Source organism: Podarcis gaigeae, assembly GCF_964106915.1.
Source record: "Podarcis gaigeae genome assembly, chromosome: 13".
NCBI lineage: Eukaryota > Metazoa > Chordata > Lepidosauria > Squamata > Lacertidae > Podarcis > Podarcis gaigeae.
The window spans coordinates 51,604,364-51,622,234 of NC_139689.1; the positions used below are offsets into that span (position 1 = coordinate 51,604,364).

The 17,871-nt window shown below is 43.7% G+C and overlaps 3 protein-coding genes across 4 annotated transcripts in view; 1 reads left to right on the top strand and 2 right to left on the bottom strand.

The window, feature by feature from the left end:
* Window positions 1–17,871, bottom strand: part of COBL (cordon-bleu WH2 repeat protein) — a 1,088,462-nt gene that overhangs the window by 572,568 nt on the left and 498,023 nt on the right. The window lies entirely within an intron of this gene.
* Window positions 1–17,871, top strand: part of LOC310830149 (uncharacterized protein) — a 318,853-nt gene that overhangs the window by 143,667 nt on the left and 157,315 nt on the right. The window lies entirely within an intron of this gene.
* The window catches only part of GALNT1 (polypeptide N-acetylgalactosaminyltransferase 1), a 63,828-nt gene continuing 57,887 nt past the window's right edge, over window positions 11,931–17,871 (bottom strand). For both annotated transcript variants that reach the window (XM_083709479.1, XM_083709480.1), the window contains 3 exons: window positions 15,453–15,551; window positions 14,322–14,456; window positions 11,931–13,198 (listed from right to left, as the gene is read on the bottom strand). In XM_083709479.1, the coding sequence (XP_083565605.1) occupies window positions 13,052–13,198; window positions 14,322–14,456; window positions 15,453–15,551 (381 nt within the window). In that variant the 3' untranslated portion in view covers window positions 11,931–13,051. The remainder of the gene's footprint in view (window positions 13,199–14,321; window positions 14,457–15,452; window positions 15,552–17,871) is intronic.

Here is a 17,871-nt window from a genome sequence, read left to right on the forward strand (position 1 = left end):
AACTGAGCAACCGGAGCTCACCCCGTCGCGGGGATTCGAACCGCTGACCTTCTGATCGGCAAGCCCTAGGCTCTGTGGTTTAACCCACAGTACCACCCGTGTCCCTTCTTTACATGAGTAGAATGTATTTAAAAGTTTATGTATGTAAAACATATGCAGTGAGAGGTTCCAAAGACCTTTGGTCATCATTGAAGCCATACACACATGCTTTTCCTTAGGACATTCCTATTTTCATCGGAGCAACGGAGGGTTTGTTGTTTCTCAAGGAAGCATAGCAGCCAACTCCTAGGGGCCAAGGTCCCTTCACAAACACACCAATAAAATATTTGAGGGTGACAGCCTCCCCCCCCCCCCAGTTGATGGGGGTTGCCATTCAAATGTTGTGCATGCACTGCATTTTGTGTTCAGTTATGTGGGGCAGGGCTTACCCCTTATTTTATTCAAGTTGGCACCCCTGCAAGAAAGCATCGTTTACGACTGTGGCTCCTCAGCCAAAACTGCAATGCCTGACTCCCAGTCATGTCTGTGATGATGATCACGTAATAATTGGTGGTTTTAAACAAATAAGGAAATGGAAGTTAAACAGATTTAAAGCCAAGGCTGCATGGAATAGCAATTACTAACTCTTGAAAAGACTTTTGCCAATTAATTGCAATCTTTACTGAAACCACTAGATGGTAGTCAAGTATAGTGGCTAAAAAACAAAACGGCAAATGGTTGTTGGAGGGAGAAAAAATGATGGGATACATAATTTTTTGTTCCATCCTACCAACTCAAATCTACCTTCCGAGACATTAGAGGATGCAGTTAAAAGTGTAGTATCACTTCATTGTTATAACAATAATTAAATACTGTACTTATATTCTCTTCCCAGGGATCAAAATTCTACATTAGGGCTTAAGAAGTTGTACTTGGGCTCTGCGTTTGGTATATTTGAACTTGTAAATGCAGCTGGTTTGCTAAGGGTTGAGATTGTGTGTGCAAATGCACTTAAGCCTCTACTTGCACATTTTGGTAAAAGGTTTTCTAGCCTTCTGCACGGACCTTGTTAAGAGCAGAAACACAGCAACAGAATTTCCTCTACCGTTCCCTAGCTGCCGCTTCACAGATCCCAGAATTAACTTACATGACATACAGGTTGTGGTGCTTGCTACTGATTTACACATCCTTATGAGCTTGGCCCAATATATGTAGGACATAGGATGATCTATCAGCTGCTGAGAAGGGACGCAGGTGGCGCTGTGGGTTAAACCACAGAGCCTAGGACTTGCCGATCAGAAGGTCGTCGGTTCGAATCCCCGCGACCGAGTGAGCTCTCACTGCTCGGTCCCTTCTCCTGCCAACCTAGCAGTTCAAAAGCATGTCAAAGTGCAAATAGATAAATAGGTACCACTCTGGCGGGAAGCTAAACAGCGTTTCCGTACGCTGCTCTGGTTCACCAGAAGCGGCTTTTTTATTTTTTTTAAGAATATTATATTAAGGTTTTTGAATAAAAATGCAAAGATAAAGAAACAGAATAACATATATCATAACATAGTTTCTTAACATCTTTGGACTCACTCGCACCTCCCACTCCCATTTGCATCGTTGTCAATTCTTGCCCGCAATTTATCATCTTGTTTACACTCTTGTGTCAGGTTCATTTAAATATAATCTGTTAGTTCTCCAATAGGTTTAAAAATTTTCCTCAAACTTACTTATCATCTTAATTCCATCTAATTTAGTGGTGCACAGTTATTTATGATCTAGCATCCTTTCTTAACATTCAACCAAATTACAATGTTTTTTTAAATAAGTCTTGAATTTCTTCCAATCTTCTTCGACCCTCTCCTCTCCCAGGTCTCGCATTCTGCCAGTCATCTCAGCTAGTTCCATATAGTCCATCAGTTGCATCTGCCATTCTTCCAGCGTGGGTAGATCTTGAGTTTTCCAATTCTTAGCGATGAGTACTCATCACCAGAAGCGGCTTAGTCATGCTGGCCACATGACCCAGAAGCTGTACGCCGCCTCCCTTGGCCTATAGAGCAAGATGAGCGCACAACCCCAGAGTCGGTCACGACTGGACCTAATGGTCAGGGGTCCCTTTACCTTTTTTTATCAGCTGCTACTGGCCATAGCACCTCAATGGAGCCTCCAAGTTCAGGGACAGTGTACCTCTAAATATCGGCTGCTTTAGGAAAACAGCAGGGGAGGGCTGTTCATGCCCCTTTTCTGGACTTGTCAGAAGTATCTAGCTGACCACTGGTGGAAAAAGGATGCTGGCTTGGAAGAATCTCTCTCTCTCTCTCTCTCTCTCTCTCTCTCTCTCTCTCTCTCACACACACACACACACACACACACACTGGACTGAGAGCATGCAGCCCTGGTTAGACATTCTGGGCAGTGCGAATGAGCAGCATGGAGACTGGAGGGTTGGCGTTCGTTCCCCTGGTTCTTTCATCTGGAAACAGGTGTTTGGTGCTACTCAGAATATCTAAATCTGTGGTGAGAACCGGGTCTGCCCCACCTCTTGCAGAGCAAGTTTGACAGGTTGGCAGAGCCGGACACCTGTCAGTTGCTTGACAGAACATTCACCCAGTTTTGCAGGAGCTTTGCAAGATAAGACTTTGCAAAGGGCTCTGCGAATGTCTTGCTTACAAAGCCCCTTTCAAAGTATTGTGCAAGGTGGTGCTTTGGGAGGGGTTTCTGAAGATTCATCGATCAGCTGTTGCTATGTAGAAATGCAATCTAAACTTGCATGCATGTTGGCTTGATTAGGCCATCTATGCCCCCCCCCCCCCATTTTATTACAGTGGTACCTCGGGTTAAGAACTTAATTCATTCTGGAGGTCCGTTCTTAACCTGAAACTGTTCTTAACCTGAAGCAACACTTTAGCTAATGGGGAGTCCCGCTGCTGCCACACGATTTCTGTTCTCATCCTGGAGCAAAGTTCTAAACCCGAGGTACTATTTCTGGGTTAGCGGAGTCTGTAACCTGCAGCGTATGTAACCTGCAGCGTCTGTAACCCGAGGTACCACTGTGTTCAAAATAAAAATGTAAACACAGAGAAAATATTTTATTAGGTTAGGTAGGTTGTATTTCCAGCTGGGATATACTAGCCAGAGAACTGAGAGGAGCCATTACTTTATTGGTTACTCTGATTAAAACTTAGAGTAGAGTTAAAACCCAGCATATACAACTTTCCTGCCTGACTGAAAATCATCAGCATGTTTAAAGCGTGTATTAGCAAGCTGACCTTTCCCAAAAAACAGCATTTCTTTTTGTAATTAAATAGAAAGCATGAGGTCTTCATTTTAACCAAAGGCACACAAATTCAGGAAAGGGCAGATAAATATGACTTAAATTACCGTATTTTTCGCCCTATAGGATGCACTTTTCCCCCTCCAAAAATGAAGGGGAAATGTGTGTGTGTCCTATGGGGCGAATGCAGGCTTTCGCTGAAGCCTGGGGAGCGAGAGGGGTCGGTGCGCATGTTAAACTTTTCAGGGCTGGAGCTGTGCTTCTGTTTTGCTTTGATTAATAGAGGTAATAAAAGCCACTGTTTCCAAAAGTATATCCTCGTAATGGAGGTTCATTTTACCCATAATTATTATTATTTTAAAATTATAAGCTGCTTAATCCAAGAAATCTCTAAGCAGTAGAATTGTAGAGTTGGAAGGGACCCAGTTCAACCCCTTGAAATGCAAGAATCTCAGCTAGATCATACATGGCAGATGGCCACCCAATCTCTGCTTAAAAACCTCCAAGGAGAGTCCACAACCTCCCCTAGTGTCAGGAGTGCCTGCAGGATCCAGGCCCTGGGACCAGTAGGGCTTTGCAAGACTGGGGCCTCCCTAAGTTTGTTCTGGAGAGGCAAGGCTCAGCCGCACAGGTGAGGCCACTTGGTAACTCACTGCACCTGGTGGCAGGAACCGGGAAGGGATATAAGGTCAGCATTTCCCCTCGGCTCTTTGCCACAGCAACTCGTTTCCTGCCTTACTGCGTTTGGCTTCTTGCTTCCCGATACTTGCACCTCAGCTTCTTGACTCCTTGCTTCTCGGCACTCAGACCCTTGACTTCATGACTCCCTGCTTCCTGACCCCCGTACCCCCGGCTTCTGGACTCTCGTTCCTGCTCCCATCCCGCCATCCTGACGTCCTCAGCCGGGACTTCGATCGCCTGTGACACAGAGGGAGTCCGTTCCACTGCCGAACAGCTCTTACTGGCAGAAAGTTCTTCCTGGTGTTTAGTTGGAATCTCCTTTCTTGTCACTTGAATCCATTGGTTCAGGTCGTAGCCTCCAGAACAGGAGAAAACAAGCTTCCTCCATCTTCCACCCTTAAGAGATTTGAAGGTGGGCTATTGTATGGCCTCAGTGTGTCGTTTCCAGGCCAAACATACTCAACAGCCTGATCCCTTTCTCATCAGGCTTGGTTTCAAGACCCTTGATCATTTTGGTTTCCCTGGCCTCGGATAGCCTGGTGTCAGTTGTAATATGATGGTGATGATAATAATAATTTATTACTTATACCCTGCCCATTTGGCCAGGCCTCCCCAGCCACTCTGGGCAGCTTCCAACAGGATATTAAGAACACAATAAAAGATCAAACATTAAAAAGTTCCCTAAACAGGGCTGCCTTCAGATGTCTTTTAAAAGTTAGATAGTTGCTTATTGCCTTGACATCTGGCGGAGAGGGTGTTCCACAGGGCAGGCGCCACCACCGAGAAGGCCCTCTGCCTGGTTCCCTGTAACTTTGCTCCTCACAGCGAGGGAACTGCTAGAAGGCCCTTGGCACTGGACCTCAGTGTCTGGGCTGAACGATGGGGATGGAGACGCTCCTTCAGGTATACTGGGCTGAGGCTGTTAGGGCTTTAGAGGTAAGCACCAACATTGGAGGGGGCGGTCCTTGAAGATCACCCAGAGGCTCCAGCCAGTGTAGATTGTAGCTGTTTGGCTGGTACATTGAGAAGCCTGATGGGACCAGGGAGCCACTGGCTGTGAATGTGCTGCACTGGCTACCAGTGCGCTACTAATTCATGGTGTTGGTGCAAGCATGCAAAGTACTAAAATGGCTTGTGCGACCCAGTACCTAAATGTGCTAGCAGTTTTATTCCTGCACCTTGAGTTTTAGCAATTTTTCTAAATTACAAAATGCTACTTGAGAAGGAACCTATTTGGTTAAATATTGGGCTGGCAGAAGCATCCAAGGTTGTCAGGCGATAATGCTGATGTTTTCCGCAGTCTTTGTCTACCTGAAAAGAAAGTTCAAGCTGCCTGCTACGTGCAGTTGAATGGGTAAATGACTGTGCATTGTGCCCTGGATGGAAAACAGGACACAGGTAAATAAAGAAACCAGAGAGGAGCAAACCTGATGCACTAGGAAGTGTGTTCTTCTACTGTTGAATTGGTTTATTCAGTGCTTGCAGCGGACAGGAAAACACTGGCTGACAACTCAGGTTTGTCTACTTTTAACGCTGCTCTATTCTGCTTTTAAGTAGCCAGCTTCATTTCAATATATCCTGATGTGTTGTCATAAAAGTTGACAAATCCAGCCTTCAGAAGACAAGGGGCTTAACAGTGTAACTTTATTAATGAGGTGTCTCAATTTACAGAAAGTGTTGGTACTGCTATCGGCTTCCCCACTTGCCCCCTCCCTCACCCCTGAGGGTGGACTGATCTCTCTTAGAGCTTTGGGATGGGCTCTACCTCAGCGATGGCAGCCAAAACAAAGGAGACCACCTTCAGTTGAGGAAAGAAATGAGAAAATAAATTAACTGTGTCATTCAAATAGTGGGCTGAAAATGAGGTAATTTTCTCAGCCAGATTTTTAAGTTATTGTTGCCACCAGGCATATAACGTAAAGGTAAAGGGACCGCTGACCATTAGGTCCAGTCGTGACTGACTCTGGGGTTGCGGCGCTCATCTCACTCTATGGGCCGAGGGAGCCGGCGTTTGTCCGCAGACAGCTTCCGGGTCATGTGGCCAGCATGACTAAGCCGCTTCTGGTGAACCAGAGCAGCGCAAGGAAACGCTGTTTACTTTCCTGCCGGAGCGGTTCCTCTTTATCTACTAGCACTTTGACGTGCTTTCGAAATGCTAGGTTGGCAGGAGCAGGGACTGAGCAACAGGAGCTCACCCCGTCGCAGGGATTCGAACCGCCGACCTTCTGATCGGCAAGTCCTAGACTCTGTGGTTTAATCCACAGCACCACCCGCATCCCACCAAGCATATAGAAAAGGAATTAATTGCTCATGCCTCGTTATTTTATTTTATCATGTTCATGGTATGTGTACAAGTGACTTGCATTAGTGACAATTGGGGATTCTTTCTCGCACTCACCACACTGGGAACTAAACCTGAACCTACATGGTACTCTAAAGCTAGAGTACAAAATTGTACAGACCAGCTATTAAGAGTCATAAAATAAATCAGTATATTCTCTAAAAGGTAGATTTCTAATAGACAATATTGAAAACTGTGACCTAATTTCAAGCTGTTTCAGTCTGCATGTTAATGTATGATTAGCTGCTGCAAAAGTAGATGTGGTTCACATATCTAGGTAGGAAAAAAGTAAGGCCTGAAGGGGGAAAAGGTTTGTGGGTGAGACAGAAGCTTCAAAGCCCTCTTTTCTTGGATGGGCAAGCGTGTATGAACTCTGTTGTCTCTGGCTGGTGTCTTCGTGGCCAGGCTGCCAGCTCAGCTCCCATCCAGCTGCATAAAGAGCAAGGAAGAATGGTCAGGCGAAGCTCAGAGACTCTTTCTTCTGCCTGCCTTGAAAGGTGCTATGAGCAGTCTCATCTCCTGCTATTTTTTGAGGGAGGAGAGGGAAAGAAGCAGGAAATTTGGTGGGTAGCAGCTGAAGCTCAAATAAACCAGGAGGTTTATCTCCTTTTCTGAGTCCTGCACAAGCCATTTTTAGATTGTGCTTCTTTCTGTTCTTCAGGGTTTCAGGGAAAGCAAAGAACTGATAGTTTTAAATGCACTTTAATTAAATGGATCTTGTCCTCAATGACAAGACCAAGAGGCAAGAGAAGTATTTCAAAATAACATTGCAACCTTTTGAGTTCTCAGACTTTGGGACATTTGAAGTGGCAGCTATGAAATACACTTTAATAAGTGGCAGGGCCCTGGTGAACAGTTAACTTCTGCTAGCCTAGAGGGTAGGTGTTGCACTGAGTCCTCTGGCAAAGCCCCTCAAAATAGAGGTACCAAAGAAGATCAAAGTGGCATACATTCCTTAAAATGGACACACTTTCTGTGACTATTTTGGCTTGTGTGCAGAAAGCTGTCACTTCATTAGCACTGAACTAGTTTATAGACATTTTGGCTTTAAAATCTATTTAATTAAAACCTCCAATCACACAGCCGTGGTATTTTGATATTTTACAGCTCAGAGCCAAGTGCAATAGCAATGAAATGGAGTCTGGAGCAAACACCAAAATAGTACCGAGTACTCATTTAGAGAGAAGAGAATGAACTTTTAACCAACGGTATGATGTAGGAGAAGGTTGCTCGAAGAGCTCGTTGAGAAACCAATAAAAAATAGCTTAAACCATCTGCATTAATTAGGAGGAAAACCAAACAGCTGATCAAACACCACCAGTTTCACTGGACGGCAGTATAAACAGCTTGCTGTGGCTGGTGTTTGTAGCCAGTATTAACTCCAGCACAAGCCATCCCTGTACTCAATTCATAATGATGTACTTACTACTTTGTATAGTCCTATTGTAAGTCGCCTTCCCTTTGTGCAAAATTCAATTGGGATTTTTTCATTTAGTAGGAGGCAGACAATTCCAGAACTCCAGTTTTTGTTATATAATTCGCCTTCATTATATCAAAATCTATTCGTTTTCAGTCTTGCTAAGGGACAGAGCTTATGCAGATTGATGGCTGCTGAAAACCAAGCTATCCTCTTTCGTCCTATAGGTTAAACAGTTCCAGATCAATAAAACAGAACGGTAGAACCTGTTCCCTCTCTTAAGAAGTTAGGATCCTAATTATTTATTTGGTTATAAAAATTGTATACCACTGTTCATTGAGAATCAAAGCAGTAAAAATATTAGAATTTAAAATCGGTCCTCAGGCTGCGTTAGCTGGAACTGATCCCACAACACTGGAGCCAATATTGCATTGGACAACTCATCTGGTGCTGCCATGGGAGCAGCATCTCAGTCACTGCAGATGTTGAGAGAATGTGTTCTCTACCGTCCGTCGTGGAAGCGAATGGGTAACACTAGTGAGAAAAGCAAAATGCCTTTGGGGCCATGTGTGCTGGGTCACTTATCCTTTACGGAGGAGTTGTAGCATGTGCCCTTAATGGGTGAATCCATCCAACACCAAATGATTAATTGGCAAAGTGTTCTTTCATCAAATAAACGCCCTATGTCTGCACAAAACATAATAAGCACTGACTTCCTACTGCTTAATTGAAGGCCTTGCTATCAACTGCTTGTTACTTGGATCACATTCTTCTCAAGGCAGCTACTCATCTTACAGGTTCAGCCAAATCCATAACCTGCAGCCATACCTAAACCTGAAGAGCAAGTTCACACTTTATGGAGTACATGCAACTTCACAGTCTTGACAGCATGGCTTACAGTAAACTCATACATGTGCCTATTGGCTGTTTGCAGGTATGGATTTCCCTTTCATACATGAATGGTGCTTAGTATGTTATTGTGGGATCTTTGTTTCTCTCCCCCCCCCCCTTTCCTAGGGGTACAGGCTCTAAGTCTTTATCTGCCTCATCTCTTGGGCACCCTTTCTTTTTTAAAGAACTCCTTCTCCACCTCCAGCTATTACTTGCACCCATGCAGCTACAGACCAGTGTTGCTGAATTGGGGCAGTTAAAGCAGGGATTATGCAGACAGGCCAATTATTTCTGAAACATGCATCATAGAATGAAGTGAAACTTTCCATTCTTTGTAACGGCAAGTGCTCTCTTGCCGTCTACCAGCCTTAATTACAGAGCATGGTAGATGCCACCCATAACAAAGGGTCATAGAAACGAAACCAAAAAATGACAGGCATTTATTCCCTGTGCATTCTGCCCTGCCCTGAAGCAACTGAGTGCAGTTTTAACCTCACAAGAACACAACATAGTAGGTTAGGCTCCTTATGTGGCCCAAGGCCACCCACAGTGAACTTTACAACTTGGTGGCCCTTTGAACCTGGGGTTTTCCCAAGGAAACATCAACTCATACTGTATACACCATCTACCATGGAGGAAATGCTTTGCCCATTAGCCCATCCAATCTTAGGTCAGTCTGAGGAAAAATGCCCTTTTAAAAATAGTAGTAGTTCTACTAATAAAGAATAGTTAGTAATAAATGATTATGAGCAGCGGTGCTCGCAGCACTGCCCCTTGGATTCTGCCACTTTTCATGGGAACCTGCCCATATAATCTGAGATGGGACCATCGGTCCAATTCAGTGAGCTCGTTTTTACAGTGGAGGAAAAAAGCTTATTGCTCTCCTGCTGATCCTGATCCTTGTTTTCAGTCAGCTTGGAAAAAATATTTGACTGTGAAGTTGCAGTGTTAGGGGTTTTCCATGGTTTTCCTAGTAGCATAGCTAGGGGAGGCGGGGAGACTGGGCACCCCCAGCAGCACTTACCTTTGCAGGCACACAAGCCTTGGCACACCAGAGCCCAGTGCACCACTCCCAAAAGCAGCGTGGGCTGGGCTCATAGTGTGCCGATCTACAGCGTCCGTCATCATCCCCCTCCCCGCTACCAGAAGACAGCTGACATGGACACAACCAGCATGTGCTGGCCTCCAGGTGTAGGGACGCTGCTCCAACAGTGCAGCGTGCCCCAGCATGCCCCGCTCCCATGGTGTAGCAGATAACACCAAGGCTCCACTGGGTTTACCATATCCCTATGGGGTATGAATCTACCAGAGCAATGCTCACAGAGCATATTGCTAGCGTTGAATGCCAATAGGCTATAGGCTTAACCTCAAATAACATGCTAACTAACTTCAGTCCTATAAACCAGGGAACTACCTTTCTGTGCTCTCTGCTCAAAAACATTGCTAAGCCTTTACATTTGAATGTTCTTCCATCAGCAGTTCTGCAGGGGAGGTTCCAAAAAATCCTCCGTCAACATAAATACTCATTTTAATCTGGAGGAGCGAAATCAATAACTCATGTTCCTATGCATCACTTTTTTATTGCATCTTTTTTATACAATTTCTCAGTACGATCAGATGCATTTTATGCTTCTGCACTGCTTTTACATCGGAATGCATCCATCTCTGGTTAGATATTTGCTGCCGTGTGAAAAAAACTCAACAGCAATTAATTTTAGAAGACTTACAACTTTGTTTTCCGTGCCTGGGTTCTATAGTATGGTATCGTTATTAGTAATTTTATTTGTATGGTTTTCTATTTTGTTTTGCTTATAGAAATATATAAAATACCACCAAAGTTTCAGAATATTGGTCATTGTCCATAATAAAGAGGGTGAACTGATCCGATCGTTGTGTTTCAGACTCATCTCAAAAGGAACACTGGAACTAACAATGCAATCCCATTTTTCTAATGGCCAAGGCTTATGTCCCCATTTACTGGGCCTCACTTAATGTGAGCTATTCAGTGCCCCTGCTACACATTTCAAAATCAGGAAGTGACCAGCTTGAGGCATACACAAACTTTAAGCAAATGCTTATCAGAATGGAGGTAGGTATATAGGTTCCAAGATTAGTTGGCTTAGTTTGTTCATAACTCATATTCCAGTCGTCAGATCTGTATGTTACATGGAGCTGGGAGAAAGCTAAAACCCATCAGGAGTAACAGGAGGGAAGCCAGGAATAAACAGACAAGGAAGAACAAATGAAAAATCCCTTCTCAAATGGCATGCCTGCCTCTTCTCTTTTGCTGTGCCTGGAGCAGCCGGCAGGAAGTGAAACTGAAGGGGGTTGTCTCAGCCCCCAAGTTGTATTCTCTATAACATTTAATTTCCTGCCAGTGGAGAGATTGACAGAGACATCCCTACAGGAGCAAGGGTTTTATTTTGTTCTCATTCAAGGACATTCCTCGACTAGCCACTGCCCCCAATTGCAGTTAACTGCTTGAGCAACATTAAGACTGCTATCAAGTACATGTCATCAAATTGAGTTATCAATTGAGGATTAGGATAGACAGTGTCTGGCAGTAGCTAAAACGTTGTCAAGATGCAAGAAACCCAGCTGGCAAACTTCTTTCAAACCTACTGGGTTCCTAGAAGGACAGGATGCAGAAATAAGAAAACAAGAAACATTCTAGAGCAACTGCAGATTATTCCTGGCCCAGTAGCCCCCGGCTTGCTTTTTATGTGCACGTCTTTAATGTAGAACACATGCAGTTCTTACTGCTAGAAGTATGCTTTAGTTTAGAAGAATTTTTTCTTGTCTCTGTGATATTACCAAACAAATTACACATCTGAAAGGCACATAGTAGATATGAACAACTCAGGCAAATATCATGGAAAAGCTCTGCAGCATATATCAAGGTTCCTTAGTTCCGACTACTTAGCTAACATTTAACTGAAGAGAACATTACTAGGACAGTTGATTCACATTTATATAAAACAATTAGCACTCAAACTCATATAACAGTGATATGATGGAGAGGGGACAGCTTCCCCATTTTGTTTTGAAAAGCATTCTGGTTCTGTTTTATAGATGTGTCACATAATGGGTTCAAAATGAGAGAATGGCTGATCAAAGCAGCATATAACCAACTGGAATGGAAACAGGACTCCACATTCTTTTCAAAATTATCCTAATCATTTCCATGTTTCTTTCTTTAAAAGACAGCTCATTTTGAATGTTAGGAACCATAATATTACCTACTCCCCACTGCTCTGATTTTTCAGAGATTGCTGAAAGAAGTTATTCAAATTCAAAATGCTGGACTAATGTAGCAGCAAATCATAGGGCCTTCAGCTACATCAATTTTTAAAAGGCCATTTCTACAGGTTTCTTTAGATTTTATTAGGAAAAAAAAGCAGATCAACATTACAATTCAAAAAATGCAATCTAAATATGAATGCAATCAAAGTATGGAGTGGAAAAATGTTTTCAAGAAACATTCAGTTGTCAACTACTTTATTACCTGAATAAGCAATATTTGTAGGCTCTGACTGGAGTCAAAAAATGAAAGATTTATTGCTGTGAAAACAAAACCTGTAGTACAGTAGTAAGAGAGTTGGCCATTAAGCATTATCAGTCAAGTTAACAGATTTTACTAACAAATTCTTAAGTTGGTGATGGAAGGTCAAAGGTGGATTGACCCAAGTACAACTGAAATAGCAAGTCACATCAAAGGATGCATCTCCAGTTTTCAGATCATTAAAAAAAAGATGTATTAACAGTTCCAACAGCCTGCAAGCCAAAATGAAAGTTTAAAAATGTTGAACTGACATTCAAAGAGCCAATTTTATTTATACTCAATTTTACTTTTGCTCCTAATAAGCTCAAGACCCATCAGGGGAGGAAGAAAGGATATTAATGGACTACCACACAATTGAACAGAAATTGTGTCTCACTTGGTTATTTCCCCCCCACCGAAGTAAAAAATCTACATATAAATCTGATATTTAGTATTACAAATTGTACTTCTTATATAGTTCTGATTTGTTTTTTTGCCTCTGAACCCTGATTCTTGCTTCAGTGATTTCCCCCCCTCTTGTGATATTAAAACTTCTCCATTTATATTTGCATTTATGTTTGATACCTTGGTTAACATTAAACCTTGTAAAAGAATCTTTGTAACAGCACCTTTGGTCAAGGCTGCTGATGTACAAGAGAACTCAGTTGTGCCACTCTCCAGAGTGCCTATTTCCTTGATTGTTTCCACGGTCCAAATGTTCCATTAAATGATTCTTTGATGAACTATTTTCAATCTTGTAAACATCAGTGTGCGCAGGTTCACAAGTACTCATGTAGTCCCACACCAGGATGGCTGGCTCTTCAAGATTTAGAAATCTGCTCCAGTGGCCAATAAACCTTGCAGCCTTTGCTTGCTACATGAAAACGTAGCCCACGTACTTGCTGAGGTAGTCCAGTCAGTCCTCCTCTTTGACTCCTTTCAGAATATTTCTGGAAGGGTGACGTTACGAAGAAGCCACTGCTGAGAGCGGCCACCACTGCAGTCTTTGATGCTGGGTACCTGGCTGTCTTCTTCAGTGGCTTTATCCAGGCACTGGTTACTGTTCACATGCAAAAGGGTTAATTTCTTTTTTGGTGGGGGAGGGGGGAAAGAAGGGGGGGAAAAGAGTATATTTTAATTAGAAGAAGAAGAGATAATTCACACCAGTCAGTAGGTTCATTTAGGACCACTGCTAGGAAAAGGATAGTTGTGTTTTCCTCTCACATCCTTTGAGAGCATATATGGAACTCAGTACCTCTTAGGTATCTTGGAAATGCCACTAAAGATTCTTAAGGGCTTGTGGGAGGGTGTCTAGGATTTTTTTTTATGTATTTCCTTTCACGAGCAGCCTCCCTTGCAGTGCACACTGCTTTTGAAACTCTAGTTTCAAACTGCAATGTAGTGCAGGGGGGCTTTTGTTTAAAAGTAATGACTTAGCATAGACTTAAATCATGATTTAAGTCAACAAGAAAAAGGGCCAATTTAAAACACTAGGTAATATCTAACAAAAATCATACTCAGAGCAGGTGCACTGTAATAAATGGACCACGGGCCCACAGATTTAAAAACGTACTACTAGAAATTGACTATCAAATCTTTTATACAAATTGACATTTTAATCCAACCCGTAACCATGTTCTAACAGCAATTTCTAGCTTTGCCTTGATGCTGCTGTAACAGAAATTTAAATGCATCACTGCAGAATGAGAAATGGGGAAGAGTTGGAAAGGGTTTGCATTCAAGTGGCCAGCAAAAAGGTCATTGGTACCTTTTGTTCAGGCCCTTTGGAAAACAAAACAGGATGTGACTGCAAGCTCCAAGGCCGCCAGCGCTTCCTTTAATCATGCAAGGAATTACTGTAGTTTGAGAAAAGCAGGTAAAACTAGCATTGCAGTTTGTGGGGGAAAATAGGGAGTGTTATTTGTTAGGGTACAGCTGTAATTTGTGTGTGTGTTCTTTGTAATCCATGGAACAAAGGAATGAATTATCTCCTAAAATGAGTTCCCTCCCATTGCTTACAAAACTGCAATACTAAAGAAGCTTTAATTCCAACACAGTTTAAAAATTGCAACACATCATGTTACTTATCTTAAATTATTACTCCCATCTCCAGTTCCAACCAGCATTCTCCACAATAACTATAATTATACCAACATCTATAGTCACTGAATTTTCTAATCACTTGAGCTTCAGTCATAAGACAACTTACCACCGGATCATATTCCCAAAGTTGATTGCCTTTTAAGTGGTGGCACTTGAGCATTGTGACAGGACCATTAAGTTTGGAGACATCTAAGCACAAATCATCTGTTCGAATTTCTTTGTTGGCTGTATATGAGAAAACCTTGATGGAAAGCAATAGCCTGTTATTACCATGCTATATACCACTTTATATGTTTTTCTGAACATTAAACCTGTCCTCAATGTACACATATGGAAAACAGCTTTAGAATAATTAATCTCTTTTCATAAAAGAGTTTCTTAAACTAGTGGTAGATATAGTCACTGGGTGCTTGGATAGAGGGCAGGCCCACTGCAGAACTTTCATTCCAGGGCAATAGTTTTTTGAGGGGGAATCACAACTTTTCCTGCCATATTGCCCAACAGCACCCATCCATGTCCTAAAACAAACAGGTCTACAGCATGAAACAGGATGATCTCCCTCTAGCTGCACAAGCTTGCAACCTCACAACAGTCAAATTAATATTCTTCCAAGCAAGACCTACAGGAATCAAAGCATACTATAAAGAAGTTGTACAGTGCAATCCTATTTCCATTTTGAAGTGGGTCCCACTGAATTTAACAAGGCTTACTTCCCAGTAACTGTGGAACCTTTTTTTGAGGTCAAGGGGCACATTGTCTTCAGGAGATAGTGACTGGAGCCACATACCACTGGCAGAAGGAGTGGCCAAAGCACAAATAAGTCGGGACACTCCTCTTTCTCCTCCATTCTCTTTCTCCTCCACTCTCTCACTCCCCCACATATCTCACCCCCACCCCCGTCTCTCACACACAGAACTGTGTGCACACATATATGCACAAATACAATCACACATATACACAGAGTCCTACAGATGCATACATTCTTGCATGACACTGTACACTCAAACATGCACGCACACACAGAAGCATACGGTCATGCAGACATATGCACGCTGACACCCCAAAACATTAATTTCCTCTGCACTCTGTGACACATATGTGCACATATGTACACACAGTGCTCATGCATGCACACACAGAGACATATGCACTCTCACATTCACATACACAATGACTTGTCTAATTATATACAGTTTAAAAATCTAATATTTTTGTTTTCGGAATTTTATATTGTTACCTGATTGCCACCCATCCCGTGACAATTAAAAATGCCAACTTTTTCATTTTCTTTCCTTGCCATGTTATCCAGACACTGATTTGTTTCCATGTTTCTGATCTGAAGACAAAAACAAAAATTCAGCACACCCCGTTTGCTATACGTATTTACATTAGAAAGACAATCTGCATGCGAGTCTTGGAAACCACAAGCGAGAAAGCCTCTGCATATGTGCCCTGTTCAGTTACCCTGTCCATCCTAGAATCATAGAGTTGGAAGAGACCACAAGGGCCATCGAGTCCAAGCAGGAAACACCATCAGAGCACCCCTGACATATGGTTGTCAAGCCTCTGCTTAAAGACCTCCAAAGAAGGAGACTCCACCACACTCCTTGACAGCAAATTCCACTATATTTCTCCATATGAGACCTGTGGGTATACGGTGGTACAGTGGTGCCCCGCAAGACGAAAAGAATCCGTTCCGCGAGTCTCTTCGTCCTGCGGTCTTTTCGTCTTGCGAAGCAAGCCCATTAGCGGCTTAGCGCTATTAGCGGCTTAGCGGGCTTAGCGGATCAGCTGATAAGCGGCTTAGCGGATCAGCTGATAAGTGGCTTAGCGGCTTGGGGAAAGGGGGGGGAGGAAAAAAAAACCCACAGGAACTCGCAAGACATTTTCGTCTTGCGAAGCAAGCCCATAGGAAATTCGTTTTGCGAAGCACCTCCAAAACGGAAAACCCTTTCGTCTAGCGGGTTTTCCGTCTTGCAAGGCATTCGTTTTGTGGGGCACCACTGTATATAAATTGAATAAATAATAATAACATGAGCTGACCTGAGGCCATTCTTTGCATGCCTCCTCCACAAGAGGTCAAGAGGGTGGCAGCACAAGAACAGGCCTTTTCTGCAGTGGCTCCCCATTTGTGGAATGCTCTCCCCAGGAGGCTTGTCTGGCACCTTCATTATACATCTTTAGGCCAGGTGAAAACATTCCTCTTCAACCAGGCCTTGGCTGATAACATTTTATGTCATGTTAAATGTGCTTCCGGAGGGTGGTAGTTATTGGTTTGTTTTCTTGTTTTCTTGTTTTTATTATGCATTTTGCATTTTTAATTTGTATTTTTATGCTGTAAACTGGCCTGAGATCTTTGGGTGAAGGGTGGTATACGAATTCAACAAACAAGCAAATAAATAAATAAAGAGATCAGGAGCAGTCTTGAGGCTCTTTCCACGCACCTTCTTTATGCCCTTCACTGTACAGTGGTGCCTCGCAAGACGAAATTAATTCGTTCCGCAAGTCTTTTCGTCTTGTGAGTTTTTCGTCTTGCGAAGCACGGTTTCCCATAGGAATGCATTGAAAATCAATCAGTGCGTTCCTATGGAAACCGCCTTCAGACCAGGTCCGGGGACAGTCTGTCCCCCGACCTCTTCTGAAGGCCGGCGGGGGGGGCGAAAGCCTTCGCTGCCGCCCGCCAGCATTTTAAAAACCCCGGGACAGCGGAGGACTTCTCCGCTGTCCGGGGCGATCTTAAAATGCTGGCGGGCGGCAGCGTTGCCGCCCACCAGCATTTTAAAATCGCCCCGGGACAGCGGATGAATTCTCCACTGTCCCGGGGCGATTTAAAAGCCCCCGGGAAGGCAGGCAGGGGGGACAAAGACTTTTGCCCCCCGCCAGCCTTCAGAAGAGGTCCTGGTGTTCTGCTGTTCTGAATGTTGGTGGTGGGGAGGAAAAACCCTCCTCCCACCGCAAACCCCGGGAACAGAGGAGAAGCGCTGTGCACCTTCCCCTCTGTTCCCGGACCTGTCCTGAAGGCTTGCGGTGGGAGGAGGGCTTTCCTCCCCACCGCCAACATTCAGAATGCTGTTCTGAATGTTGGTGGTGGGGAGGAAAAACCCTCCTCCCACCGCAAGCCCCGGGAACAGAGGAGAAGCGCTTCGCGCCTTCTCCTCTGTTCCCGGACCTCCCACTGCAAGCCTTAGGACAGGTCCGGGAACAGAGGAGAAGGCGCACTGCGCTTCCCCGCTGTCCCCGGAGATTTCCCTATGGGCTTTCGTCTTGCGAAGCAAGCCCATAGGGAAATTCGTCTTGCGAAGCCGCTAAAAAATCGGAAAACCCTTTCGTCTTGCGGGTTTTTCATTTAGCGAGGCATTCGTCTTGCAGGGCACCACTGTACACAACAAAGAACCAGAATGGAAGAGCAGAGAAATAGGGAATAAGCTGTGGAATGGGGGCCAAGTGCGGATGCAGGGCAATACCAGGCAATAGCAAAAGCTTGCAGCAGTATGCTTCCAAATCAAATTATCAAGGCAGAACACACAATTTTAAAAAACACCAATAAAACGAAAGGCATAAAGTAGCAGCACGGTGTTCAAGAGCTATTTAGATCCTTAGACTCCTAAAAGTCCGTAAAGAGCAATTAATCAGTGATTGCCCCTTGAAACATAATA